The 14092-nt window shown below is 31.1% G+C and overlaps 1 protein-coding gene across 1 annotated transcript; it reads right to left on the bottom strand.

Moving 5' to 3' along the window:
- Positions 1-757: 757 nt before the first annotated feature.
- On the bottom strand, positions 758-12191 carry LOC145333778 (uncharacterized). Its single transcript, XM_080179014.1, has 8 exons — positions 11825-12191; positions 4728-4810; positions 4321-4451; positions 3937-4021; positions 3124-3232; positions 2550-2691; positions 2057-2117; positions 758-1412 (listed from the first exon to the last, which is right to left on the bottom strand). Exons 1-8 carry the CDS (start codon positions 11868-11870, stop codon positions 1302-1304), a joined length of 768 nt encoding a protein of 255 aa, XP_080035140.1. The 5' UTR covers positions 11871-12191; the 3' UTR covers positions 758-1301.
- Between the last annotated feature and the right edge of the window lie 1901 nt (positions 12192-14092).

Here is a 14092-nt window from a genome sequence, read left to right as displayed (position 1 = left end):
ATCTAAATATCTGAAAAAAGTGATTAAATACTTATTTGAAAAGGCACTGCTATAAATAATGAAATATTTTTCTTCTAAAGCTAATATGAAACTTTTTACTAGCAATATTCACATAATTCTAAGATAAAGAGCAACTTTTAAATACTATTTTTTGGTTGTTTTTTTTACAATACTGCTAGTGGCAATATAGACTAGAACACTGTTTAAAAGGGTCGTTCCAGGATGTGCATTTAAATCTCTTTTTTTACCTAATCATTAAGCAATAACATTACAATTTTCTATTTCTAGTTTCTAAAATGACTTTTAAATGTGGCAAATTATTGCCAAATCTAAGCTACAATCCCTTTTCTGCAATAGTGTTTAAAAATAACAAACCATATCTTTAATCGGTACCTACAAAAAATTGTATGGTAGTTTCTTTCAATAGATACCAACTTAAAATACATTTTAGATCCTTAAACTCGTTAAATACCATTCATGGAACAACCACTTTTCATTTGATGAGGTTTAAGTAGCTCTTTTTATTAATAAATATTACTTTAATGCTTTCACATTAAAAACATTGTATCTGATAGGCATAAATATTAAATATCCTAACTCTTAAAACCTCACCTTTGGAAATGCCCTTAACAACTAACAATAATAATACTATGGGAAATTAATAATCACAGGCGGGTTTAAATTCTTTATATCACAAAGGGTTTTCTAAGGCAAATTCTAAAAAGGATGTAAATTTTTAATATAATGAAAGCAAAGATTTTAATATGATCATTAATTCTATCTTTCAATACTATAAAAGCAAGTATAACTGTCATAATGAAAATACAATAATATCACATCTAAAAATATTAACTATCACAATTTGAATTAATTAAAAAATAAATACCATAAATTATCAAAACCAAATTGTTTTTGACTAAATGTGCAAAAAAAAACTTTTTTAATTTTAAAAAAGTTCAATAACAAGGCAAGTTAAACTTTTGAAATAAGTAGTTTTGTTTAACTTAATATTGAGCATCAATTAGTTTTATTAAAGAGTATTTATTATGAAAATTGTCATAAATTTACAAGAGATCAATGAACGTACAATATTTAAGGATAAGATTTTGCTAATGTATTGTAATAATCATTTAAGAATAAAATTGAGGTTCTAGGCCAAATACAATGAATAGGTATTGGTAATGCCAGTATAATAGTGCATAAAATAAGCAGTGATTGCTTATCAAAATTTTTTACAAGAACAAATTTCCGATTTTTAAAAAGGTCAAGTCAAAATTTGTCATCTTATAAATCTTCCAAATTTATTGATCGCCGGATTCCTCTTCAGTGTCATCTGTTTGGATAAGCTTAAAGTCAGCAATGACAGGAGAGTGGTCAGAAGCTGTGCTGCCATGATGCTCCACTTTGGTTACCTAAGAAAATTTATATAGGTCAGGTAAAAATTTTGTATTTTTAAATAATGGATACAACAGGCCTGGCTAGGAAAAGATACTAGAATCGATATATTATTACTTGATGTTGCACCAGATTTTCATGTATTCTGATAAAGTGATGCTCGCATCTGGCTAAAATAACGATACCCCCTTTACCCCATCCTCTCTCCTCCTAATTGATGAACGAACTGACCAATAAATGAAGTCCATATTAACAATCTTAATTGACGACAAATTTTGAACTGTCAATATATCCACGTATAATGTACATTGTATATCCTATATCCATTGATACTAGCATTCATATATGAACCCAGGGCCACTTTTGTTGTTGTCATATATGATACCAAGCAGCTGAACCCCTTGAATCTAGGGGATTTGTATAGAAAAAAACATAGAATCATACCAAGACTTAAATCAACAACTAAACTAGCATTAAACCTAACCACTTTTTATAATAGGTTTTTTGGGGTATTTAATTCAAAGTACTGACAAGTTCCCTTAAAGCATGAAAAAGACTTAGAATCTGAAGTAAAACAGATTAAACTTAAAATGAGCTGTTTTATCCGGTTTGCAGATATATAAAAAACGTATAATACCTATAAGAAAATTTAAATTCTAACCTCAAAAATCTTCCTAAAATCCTGGTTAATGTAGATGTAATCAATATGCGTGTCAAATCTGTTAATATAGCAAGTTTTTAAAAATCTAAAATTTTGATTATCTATTCTTCATACCTATGCTTTTCTTCCTTTAATTCATAATTAAAACATGTTCTATCATAAATATTTCTTTTCTAAATTACAACAATCAAAATAATCCTCTATATAGAAGTGTTCAAAAATGTAGACCTTTTGGAAATTGAAATAGCTTGGCTTGTGTTAATAGTAGAAAAATGATATGGATACCGTTAGAACCGCTATAAGCTACCTATATTTTTTCAACTTAAAAAAAAGTCCGCATTTTTTCGTACACCCTTTAGGATATGCTTATTTACAAAGCTTAATGCTTCGTAATCTTCTTCTTTTTGAAGAGAAGTGGGGGGGGGGGTGCGCCTTCATCCTCAGTATACCCCCCCCCCCCCACTGGAAGATTTATAAAACTTTGCCATTCCTGCAAGTAGAAACGGGTGGGGGCCTGTCGACCAACGCCCAGCTGCACTCGAACCCATCCGCCTTCATTGTTGTGCTAACATCGTTTTTGGGCATCTCCCAATTATTCTTACGGCGGACACTCGTTATTTCATTGAGAACAACATCTACAAATTAATATTTTTTTGTGCTGTCTATATCTTTATTATTTATCTCATGAATTACCTAATAGAGTATCATTGACAATCAATTAAGGATGAGTATGACATTATTCATAAGTAGTGTAGCACAAAAATTCTTAGGTGGATTAACAGAAAAAGTAAGTTATGGAGCAGATGTTAAGTTGTCATAATAAAGAGTCGAGCGGGGAGGAAAAGATTTAAGAAGACACAATAAATGAGATCATGAAATCGTTAACATATCAATGGACGGGAGTTCCGGTAAAAAGCCTAAAACCACCCAGAGACATTAATAAAACTTTTCTAAAAAGTACAAACAATTTGATCCAGCAATTTTCGAGATCTTTAGCCTAACCTAACATAAAAAAATAATAGGAAAAAAAGTATGTTTCGCTTAGACTAACCAGTGCAGGGTGGTACCTGAATAATCTTCGAGTGTCAGGGCATTGAAATCCCCGGCCCACACTTGTGCAGCATCGGCGTTCAAACAACTCAAATGCTTCTTGATTTGTTTAATTTCTTTCATCCTAATTTTGGCGTTCATAGAAACATTAGTTTGTACTTCTATTTTATTACAGGAAAGGTAAAATAAACGTTAAATTAATCTTCCCTCGTAGATGTTCATTTTGCACAAGATTCATTTTTTTTCCTGCTGAAAAAAAAATCCCCCCTCCGCCGTAATTAAAATTAAATTTTTTATCATTCTAAAGGATTTTTGTAACTGTAGATGAGAGGACAAGTAGCTTTTTGCTGATTTTTCAAATATTTCCCCATCTCTTTGGTGTTTTTTGTCCAATTTTGAAAAATGTTCTTGATAATAGTATCAGCTGATTTTTTCTCTTATTTTTCCCCTTCCTAGCCGGAGATCCCATGTAGAGAATAACACCCCTGTATTCTCTGTAATTCTTGGCAGATATTGTTTTAATAAATTGAAAATAAAGGGGGAGGGGTTCTATGCCTAACATCTTTAATAAATTTTCAGTATTGCTTCGAAACCGATTAATAATAATATCCGCTGGTTTAGAACTGGTTCTCAGCCATACTAAAAAATATGTATTAGCATCATACTACAGACAATTTTTCACGACTATTAAAATTAAAAATCAAAATACCAAAACCAGTTTCGTTAACCCGGGCCTTCGGCCTCTCGGGGTTAACCAAACTGGTTTTAATCTTACTTTTTTTCATTTTTAAGTTGAAAAAGCTGTCTTAAAATGAATGTTTCTATTTCCTGTTAGTTTCTACTTTATAATCCAGATGAACACAAGTTAAGAAGAATTCTTTTCCGTCCCCCAAAGGCACTTTAACCGTTGCAAACCTTGAAAAAAAATAGGGTAGAAAAAATTAAAGGTAATTTTTGCTTTGTTTGGACTTATTGGGACAGAAAAAAGAGTTTGTAAATACTGAACACTGAGTAGGTACCTATTGAACTTTGGTATTTTTGGGATAACGATATTAATTTTCCCTAAAATAGATATCGAGATCATTCAATGCAAACAAAGACATCCTCGTACCTTAATATACATAAGGAATATAAATATTTTTTGAAAACCCCCAAGCTTTATTAAAAAAACACACTTATTTTTGCTTAATTCTTTAAATGGAACACCCCCTCACCTAGGATAATAGTTTCTCGTGTTGGACGGGGGAGATAGCTCCTCTACATTCTCAATGTTGGTTAGAATAGCAACGCTATGGTACTTGAACACCTTGGTGAACCCTGTCTGCTTTACAAACTCAGTCAGTCCTGTTCAGATTCATAATATAACATTTTGGTAGATTTTAGTAATGGATGTAGAATATACTTGGATATTATGTCGGGGGGCAATTTGTCGTCAATGCACTTTTTTTGTCGTTAAAAGAAGGTAGGTATACCTGTATCAAATTTCAACTTGGTTCAGCGTTTAGTGGGAGTCTTCAGTACAAAACAGACAAAAATAGATTCTGTTACTTTATTTTAGCGATTGAAGTCATCTACATTAGAAGACTTTTTTTTGTTAATGTCAAATGTTATATTACATCCCGTGTTTAGTTATTTCTTGGAGGCACAAAAGGTCAGGCTTTAATAATTTTATTAAATCTATCATTTCTTGCAACTTGAATTGTCCTGAAAAAAACATCATATTTAGCTAAATACGTCTTTAGTTAATATTCATTTCTAAAAGGTAAATGTTGTAAAAACGAACATAGAATTTACATACAATCAGCACAAAGATGTTATTTATATTTCCAATAACTAAAGCTTAGAGCGGTTCAAATGATAACAATAAATACAATACATTAAAAGGGCTGCATTTTTCCCCATCCTTTATAAGTCGAAAATTAAAGGAAATTTTTTTTAAAGCTTATTTGTAAGCTTTAAACTACCCTAAGATATCAATAGCGTGGGACAGAAAAGAGTAGAAAAACAGCCTTACATGCCATCGTTGTTCATGGTAGAAAAATATCATTTATTCATCATAAAACGCAAAAAAAACACCATAAGACATAAATGGTAGGACGGAAAAGAGTAAAAATTAGAATAGTTATTTGTAGCATCGTATAATAGAAAGCTTACAGCAAATATAAAATTAAAAATTATAATATTAAAACCAGTTTTGTTAGACCAGAGGAACAAAAGGCCCGGGCTTCAACACTGGTAGGGTAAAGCGGGTCGGTATTTTTTTGACCACCTTCATTAAATGACATTTTTCTCCATGTTCTAATCGACTGACAGAAAAAAACATAAAATCAAATTTGTTCCTTATTAAATTGCCTACAAAAAAGTATAAAATTTTTGTGAGATGAATTTTTAGGGTACTTATTGGGTCTTAAAGTCGGACGACAAAAAATTTTTTTTTCGATTTTTTTGCTTCGGTCGGAAAAACGGTAAGTTGGACAAATACTGGTAAGAGCTAGAGCTTAGACGTCTTCACGGGACTTATTAAGAATCTAATAGGCTATCCATTTCCGTTTAAAACTTTAAAAAAGCTTGTATAGTTTTTTCTTAAATCGACTAAAAGTGAAGCGGGGCGAATTCGGTTTTTTCACTTTTTATACTAACTTTTTCAATTTTATATAAAAAAGTGAAATTTTCGAGAAAAAAAGTCAAATTTCTCGTACTTAGAATTTTTTTTTTTTTGTAGAAAAAATTGTCCGATCTTCATAATTTTTTTTGTGAATGCTCTTTATTACATTTAGTAACTTTAACCTTTAGGGCATGCTGTAATTAAATCAATATGTCATAGGTTTTTTGAAGCTGGAAAATCGACCACAGATTTTGCCAAACTTTTCTCTTTTTTTCAACTTGGTTTTTTTAGGAAAGGGGGGGGGGGGTAAAATGTGGTGACTCGTGCCACGACATACCAGCAATTTAATTTTGGGTGCTACTCCCTTAGTTTTAGAGATAATTGGATAAAATCTTTTGGGCTGGGTCAGTAATTACCCCAACTAGAGGCAGGGTTGTCATTTTGGGCGGGCGCTTTTGGGCGGGCAGTTTTGGGCGGGCGGTTTTGGGCCGCCCAATATAAGGTCCTTTTGGGCAGTTTTGGGCATCCCCCTTTTAGGGGGAGAGAAAAAGGGGAGGGGGTAAAAAAGAGGGGGGGCTGGCCTATTTTTTGGGTGATATCCTTATACTAAAGTAACAGGATTGTGTCTGTTTGTTTGTGTGTCTGTGTGTTTGTACCGAAGGATCTCGCTAACCGCTGAACCGATCGGGTTCTCCTTAACAGGGTAGCTTCTCATAGGTTCTGGGAAGGTTTATAACTATTTTGGGGGAGGGTACCACCACCCTCCTAAGAGAAATCGCCCCTAGAAAAAAATTACACTCCCCAAAACACTTTTTTTAAATTTTTTAAAACTAAAAATAAAAATGGGAGGAGGAAACCCACCCCCCCCCCCAAAAAAAAAAAAATATCCCCCCCCAATTTTTTTAAATTTTTCTTTTTAAATCTAATATAATAATAAAATTGGATTATCAAATTTGACTCTCCCCCCCTCAAGTGCCCCTAGAGGCCTCTAGGGCCAGAGCTGCTAGTTAACTATATAAATTAGTAAGCTTTTTTGTATCTAGAGAAGGATTTCGCTAACTGCTGAACCGATATGGTTCTCCTTTCCAGTGGAGCCTTTATAGGTCCTGAGATGGTTTAAGGCTATTTTATTTCTAATAATAAGTCTAGGTATGGTTTTAGGCTATTTAATATCCTTTTTATATGCTTTTTACGACATTTGCCCAAAAAGGGTGCCCTAAACCACTTTTGGGCGCCCAAAACCCGCCTAAAACCCTTTTGGGCAATTGGGCCGCCCAATATCAAAAAAAGTGCCTAATTCGACAACCCTGACTAGAGGTATCTTTAAAAAAAAACGGCGGCGGGACCGCCGCTCCCGCCGTCCGCCGCTGTTTTCCGCCGCCAACAAAAAAAATTTTTTTTTTGCATTTCTCGCCGAATTAGGCAATTTGGAATCATTTGAGACCATGTTATTTTTTTCAAAAATTTTTCCCCTTACAAGCAGCCCTGCGGGGGGACTTAGTCATTTTTTTCAAATTCTCGTATATCAAGGTATAATAATAATAATAATGTTTATTTGGTGCTGCCAGGTACCCCCCAGCTTAGGAGATAGCACATACAATACTCTAAATTGCTGCTATCTATCGACAATTTAGAGTTTACATTATGATGTTTAATCTCATACAAAAAAAATAAAATAATATTGACTAAGAGTTTAATTATTAACGTAGTATAAATTGGTGGAAAAGAAGGAAAATTTTCAGGATATGCACCAGGAGCTACAGGAGTACTATCTTGACCAAAATGGGGATAGTGTATTTGATTCCTGAAGCCCCTTTTTAGGAAATACGAAAAGAAATAAAAAGAATATGAAACATATTAAATGTGAAAGGGAAAATTGAAACTTTAATTTAGTTAAATTGAGTTGTAAGGATGGTAAAAAAAGAGAAAAAAAACACAAATAAACATTTATATTATGTAAGAGAAATCAGTAAATAATAAGAAAGATGAAAAAAAATAGATAAAGGAACTTAGAGAAAAACAAAACAAAATAAATCAAGTATAAAAGCAAAGAGATTAAAAAAGGAAAAATATTAAGATAGATCATTGTTGTATATAATTTTAATACCATATTTTAAATTTTAAAATATCATTGAAGATTAATAAGTAAAGTTTTTATTTAAAAAAGAAAGGAGAAAGAAAAAAAAACATGAAAAGGATAAAAAAGCAATAATTCTAGTAATTGTCATTATGTTATTTTAAAAAAAAATAATAGATGTTTCTCATTTCAAAATAATATCTTTTTATAGAATGCCACTTTGATCTTTGCCCTATATTCAACCCTGCCCTACCCTCCCCGCCAAAGGACAACCCCCCCCCCCCTTAATAAAAAAAAAATCACTAGGTATTTTATGAAATCATTTTTTAAGATCTGTTTATGCACTCAGTACAGTTTTCTCTATTACAAATAAAATTAAGTTTTTCCAACAAAAAATCTTTAAGTTTCATACAAAATTGTTTTCTTGACATAACTGTGCTAAAAGTATATATAACCTCATCATTATTATTTTCATTTTCAGGATTAGGATTAGTATTAGGAATAATGATTTCATTCCATAGCTTTGGTAGATCAGAGTAAGGAAATTTTTTAAATGTCTCAAGTCTAACAAATGGAACATTGTACTGTTGATTATTTCTAAGAACTCTTGTTGTTCTTGTGCTATTTCTTATCCATAAGTTATCAAAAGAACATGGAAGCCTATGATGAACGTAATCAAACATAAATTGTAATTTAGAATAGACAATTTGTTGAGTTACAGGAAGAATTTCTAAATTTTTATATAAAATTGTAGTATGTGCATTATATTTTGAGTTTGTAATTATTCTCAGTGCTTTTTTTTGCTGTTTTACAAGTTTATCAAGCGTTGATGCTGTTGCACTTCCCCAAATTGGAGCACAATATGTAAGATGACTATGGACAAGTGAATTGTATAGTGTTTGCAATGCTTTTCCACCAATAACATGTTTTGCAGCATTTATAGCGAATAATGAGCGTGAAATCTTTTTATTTATCATATCAATATGATATTTAAAGTTTAATTTAGGATCAAGATAAACACCTAGAAATTTAATTGCAGGTGTTTCACTCCTTGAGTTGACATATGAAAGTTTGTGTATCAAATTTGGATCATTTTGGTTATCATTATTGTGATCAAGATTAATACTAATGCTATCAAAGTCAATTGTTGATTCATCTTTTGTAAATATCATAAATTTAGTTTTCAATGGATGTAGGCTTAACTCATTAGTTCTAAACCAATAAGTTATTTTTCTTAATTCAATATTAAGAATATTAATAATGTCATGAAGGTTTTTACCTGAAATTAAGAAACTGGTATCATCAGCAAAAAGTAATGTAAATAGAGTAGTACATTTAGCTAAGTCATTGATATAAATTAAAAATAGTAAGGGTCCTAAAATAGATCCTTGAGGTACACCTTTGTTAATAAATTTCATATCAGACTTTTCATTGTTGATGTGGACAAATTGTTGTCTATTTGCTAAGTAATTTTTAAACCATGTCAATTCTGTACCATTGATTCCAAGCTTAGAAAGTTTGTCAAGCAAGATTCTATGAGAACAGCAATCAAAAGCTTTTTGTAAATCACAAAAGACTCCAACTGTATACTTTTTATCATTACTATTCTTTACAATTTCATTTATTAGATGAAAAATGGGCTGTATGGTTGACTTTTTTTTCTGAAAGCCATATTGATGTTTGTAAATAAGGTTATTTTCATCAAGATATGCAGTAAGTTTATTTGCAACTATTTTTTCAAAGATTTTTGAGAAGATTGGTAAAAGACTTATTGGTCTATAATTAGACATGTTACTTAATAGATCAGATTCTTTTGTTTTAAGTTTAAAAATTGGCAAAACTTTGGCTATTTTGAGCTCATTTGGAATGTTGCCTGACTGTAAGGATAAATTTATAATGTGAGTGAGAGGAATAGCAATATTCTCAATGATTTTTTTCATAAGTTTATTAGAAACACCTAGCATGTCTTGGCTTGATTTAGACTCTAGACCATTTACAATTGTTACTATATCTTTAGGCTGAATATGAGAGAATGAAAAAATGGAGTTAGATTCAGTGGTATAATAAGTGCAGTCTCTATTTGATGGATTTATTTTAGATGTAATATCATCTGCAATGGTTGTAAAAAATTCATTGAATTTGTTAGAAATATCTTTCCCCTCCTTATAGTAAACACCATCACTAAAAATTTCAGTTATGACTGAAGTTTTGTCACTGTGCTTCCTTATTGCTTCCCTTAAAATTGACCATGTTTTTCTCAGATCATTTTTATTTTCTTCAAAAGATTTTTGAAAATACAATTTTTTCCCTGTTTTAATTGCTTTATTATAGCATTTTCTATATTCATTGTATTTAGAAATGTTTTCTTGAGTTGGTTCTCTAAGTTTAGTGTCATATAGCTCAAATTTTGTCTTTCTAGACTTAAGCAAAGCATTTGTCATAAAAGGTTCAACTTTATGAATATTTTTATTTAGTTTAACTTTTTTAAATGGGAAATGTTTTGAGTATGACTCATTAAAAATACTATAAAATTTATTATATGCATCTTGAGCACTGTAATTATTAGACACTGAACTCCAATCAGCATTTAACATATCTTGTTTAAAGGAGGAAATATTTTCCTCACTAAAATTTTGAGTTTGAATAAAAACAGGACCAGACTCCTTAACTTTGTCAAGAATAATAGTGCAAGTAGGGAAATGATCAGAAATATCTGCTGAAATAATAAATGACTCAAATTTATTTTTATTATCATTGGTATAAATATGATCTATGAGAGTAGCACTTGTATGAGTGATCCTAGTTGGCAATGAGATTAATTCTAAGAAACCATTTGCAAAGCTGTTTTCAAGTAGTGATCTAGTTTTATCATGTTGTTCAAATTTTAATAAATCAAAATTTAAATCCCCAATAATATAAGAAGGGTATCTGCGGCTATTTAGATCTGCTTGTAATTCAGAGAACAAGTTGATAAACCTGTCTAATTGCTCACTTTCTGTTAGATTAGGATGTTTACAATTTGATCTATAGACATTAGTTAGAAATATTTTATCATTTTTCCCAATACTAATCTCTAAGGTTAAACTTTCAATTATTTTTTCTTCAAATCTAGATAAAGCTTTTATTTCTTTGAAAACAATACCTTAAATATCTTAAATACAGTACTTCTCCTGTGATTTTGAAGATATTGAAACAAAATCTTTTTAGGTTGGTAAGTTCCCGCCGCCGTTTTTTTTTAAAGATACCTCTAGTTGGGGTAATTACTGACCCAGCCCAAAAGATTTTATCCAATTATCTCTAAAACTAAGGGAGTAGCACCCAAAATAAAATTGCTGGTATGTCGTGGCACGAGTCACCACATTTTACCCCCCCCCCCCTTTTTCTAATAGAACTAATTTTTTTTTTGGCCAAATCTATTCAAAATTGCCTGAATTTTAAGGACCAGGCCTTTAAAGTCATAAAAAGTTTTTTTTCTAGTAGTATTTTTATGTTTTTTATCAAAAAAAATTTCGAAAAAAAAAGTCAAATTTCGCGTACTTCGGAAAAAATTTTTTTTTGGTAGTAAAAATTGACCTATCTTAATAAATTTTTTTGTGCATAGGTACTCTTTATTACATTTAGCAACTTTTACCTTTTGGGCATGCTGTAATAAAATCAATACGTCATCGATTTTTCGAAGCTTGAAAATGCCCTACCGACTTCGCCTCAAGGCGGGGCGAAGTCGGTGCCGTTTTAGAGATCAATTTTGACAAACTTCCCAAAGTCCTAGGTTTACGTCCTTTTAGGACCTGATCGACTTTTCCGAGATCTTTCTACTGGTCTTGGTCCGATTTTAAAAAAATAATTTTTACGATTTGCAGGTTCAAAAAACCGAAAAATACACCGAGTTCGCCCCGCTTTACCCTATTAATTTTAGGATTTTTATTTAATAATGTAATACGATTCTATACACGATTTTTTTGTATATATGGCTGAGAACCGGTTCTAATCCAGCGGATGACAATCGGTTTCGAGGCCAAACTGGAAAAACACTTACCGTCATTGTCGTACCAGACATGGACGTTGTATGTCATAATTCTCATTTTCAGTATTAGAATTTAATATAATCTAAAAAGACCTAAAAAAATATATATATTAGTAAAAAAAAAGATTTGCTGCTTCGCCCAAGGCCTATAAGAATGGGCGAAGGAGGACAAGAAAATAGCCTAAATCCACCCAAGGACATACCTTTACAATCTCCCCTGAAAAAAAAACCAATTGGGACCAGAAGTTTTCATGATTTTTTGCTCAAAACAAGAAAAACATTACTAAATCAAATTATATAATTTACATTTAGTTTAATTAGTTTTATTAATAAAATAATACCTTTGTAAAACTTAAGTAAACTTGAAATGTCTAATATCAAACTGAAGTTAAAATGAGTAATATTTAGATATTTATATAATGTAATATATGACAAGGATGACAACATCCATCACGGCGAGTTAAATCACTACTAATTGGATTTCTGCTATGTAAGAAATTTATCCAATAAAAATCAGGGTTGCCACATTTTGTCGATATATTTTCCCAAAGTTTATAGTGATTTTTTACATGTAAAAAAACAATTTTTGAAGTTAAATTATAGCTTAAGATAAAGAAAACTAGTTTATTTATTTATATTAATTCTTAAATTAACTGCTTTATACATAAAATTTCTCAAAAATGACGACTAAAGTTTAAGAATTTTAAAGTCTGATAATCTATAAAATAGAGCTTTTACACTCATTATTTTGAAAATATTTAAAAGAAAATACATTTTTAAATATACCCTAGCAATTTCTTTTCATTCTGATAACTAAAACCAATTATCTTAACACTTTTTAAAAAAGGGTGTCATTTATGTAATTATTTTCCATAAGGTATGTGTTCTTCAAGACTTTAAAACATGAATAGAACACTAAAACTTGGCATGGAAGTTGCTCTAATATGGTAAAATGTTGAACTGTGAAGAAATTTTATTGAAACCACCCCTTATATCAAATTTTCATATCGAAATTTGCCAGGGGATTGATATACCTTCCTACACCCTGTTTTGTACACTTTCGTTTTTGACCCCAACTCCCTACAAAAAGTATTGAAGTTGTGAAGAAATGGCTGCAAAACTGCTGTTGCCCCCGAAAACTGTTTATCCCCCCAAAAAATTTTACTTGTTCTTACTTAATCAGACAATTTTGTAAAACTTTAAGGCTAAACAAGTAAAATCAATGTCCTAGTTGGACCCAAGTATAACTGAGATAAGCAAGCCTAAAGTAGAAACCAATCCATTGCTTTGAGCTAAGAAGGAAGGCTGAAATTACGGGTAAGACGGTACTAACCACTACCGCACGTAGTATAGCTTGATATCTTATGGTCAGACATGGATTTACACAGTCATATTTAAAGTTTTAATTTGTGCTTTAGAAATAAGTTAAAGTGCTCTTAAAACAGAGTAATACATGGACATCCAAGCTTTTTCATTTTTTTATGGGGGGGGGGAGGGGGTGGAAATTGTAAATTAAAACTTTGGGGGGTAATCTTTATAACATAGAGGCAATGACGTCCAAGCTATTTTTTATTTGTAATTTTATTTTTATATTATTTTTTTAAATTTATCTTCATTTGAATATTATAAAGAAGGAATCTGTAACATTAGGATTTAAAAAAACATTTAAATATTTTTTTTTTTTTTGGGGGGGGGGTGAATTTAAAAAATATATATATATTCCAAAGTCTAAGAAAGGAGGACGAAACCACATGTAAAAAAATATTGAAATATTTATGAAAATATTCAAAAGTTTCAAAGTGGCAACTCTGTTTTGACAATATTCTTACGCGGCATTCACGCGTATTCCCAGTACATGTAAATGTGTACAGTTAACAGTACACGATTACAATTAATTCATATACAAATGTTCTGTGATAATTTGACACTAAGTGACTTTAGAACTCTATAGCATTTGTGTGATGTTTGATTTATCATTTGAGAAAAGGTAACAGTCTAAGTTACGGTGCCATAAGAAGCGAAGCACAAAAAATTATGAACAAATTTTGAATATCGGACCAAAACACCCAAAGATGCGGGCGCCGCGGGGGAAATGATAAAAATAAAAAAAAATAGCCAAAAACATGCTAAAAAGCAATACGACGGCCATGAATATTTCATATAATTGTTGATTGAGCTCCTTAAAGAACGGGAATGTTGACAAAAAAGGTTACAGCCGTGTATATATATATTTCTTGAATATATAGGAGAGCCGAGAAAATCACGTTTCCCCCACTTCGA

The sequence above is a fragment of the Acartia tonsa genome, chromosome 12 (assembly GCF_053477335.1).
Source record: "Acartia tonsa isolate MP-2025a chromosome 12, ASM5347733v1, whole genome shotgun sequence".
Classification (NCBI taxonomy): Eukaryota; Metazoa; Arthropoda; class Copepoda; order Calanoida; family Acartiidae; genus Acartia; species Acartia tonsa.
The sequence above is the reverse complement of the archived record's forward strand: the minus strand, read 5'-3'. Positions and strand labels throughout refer to the sequence as shown.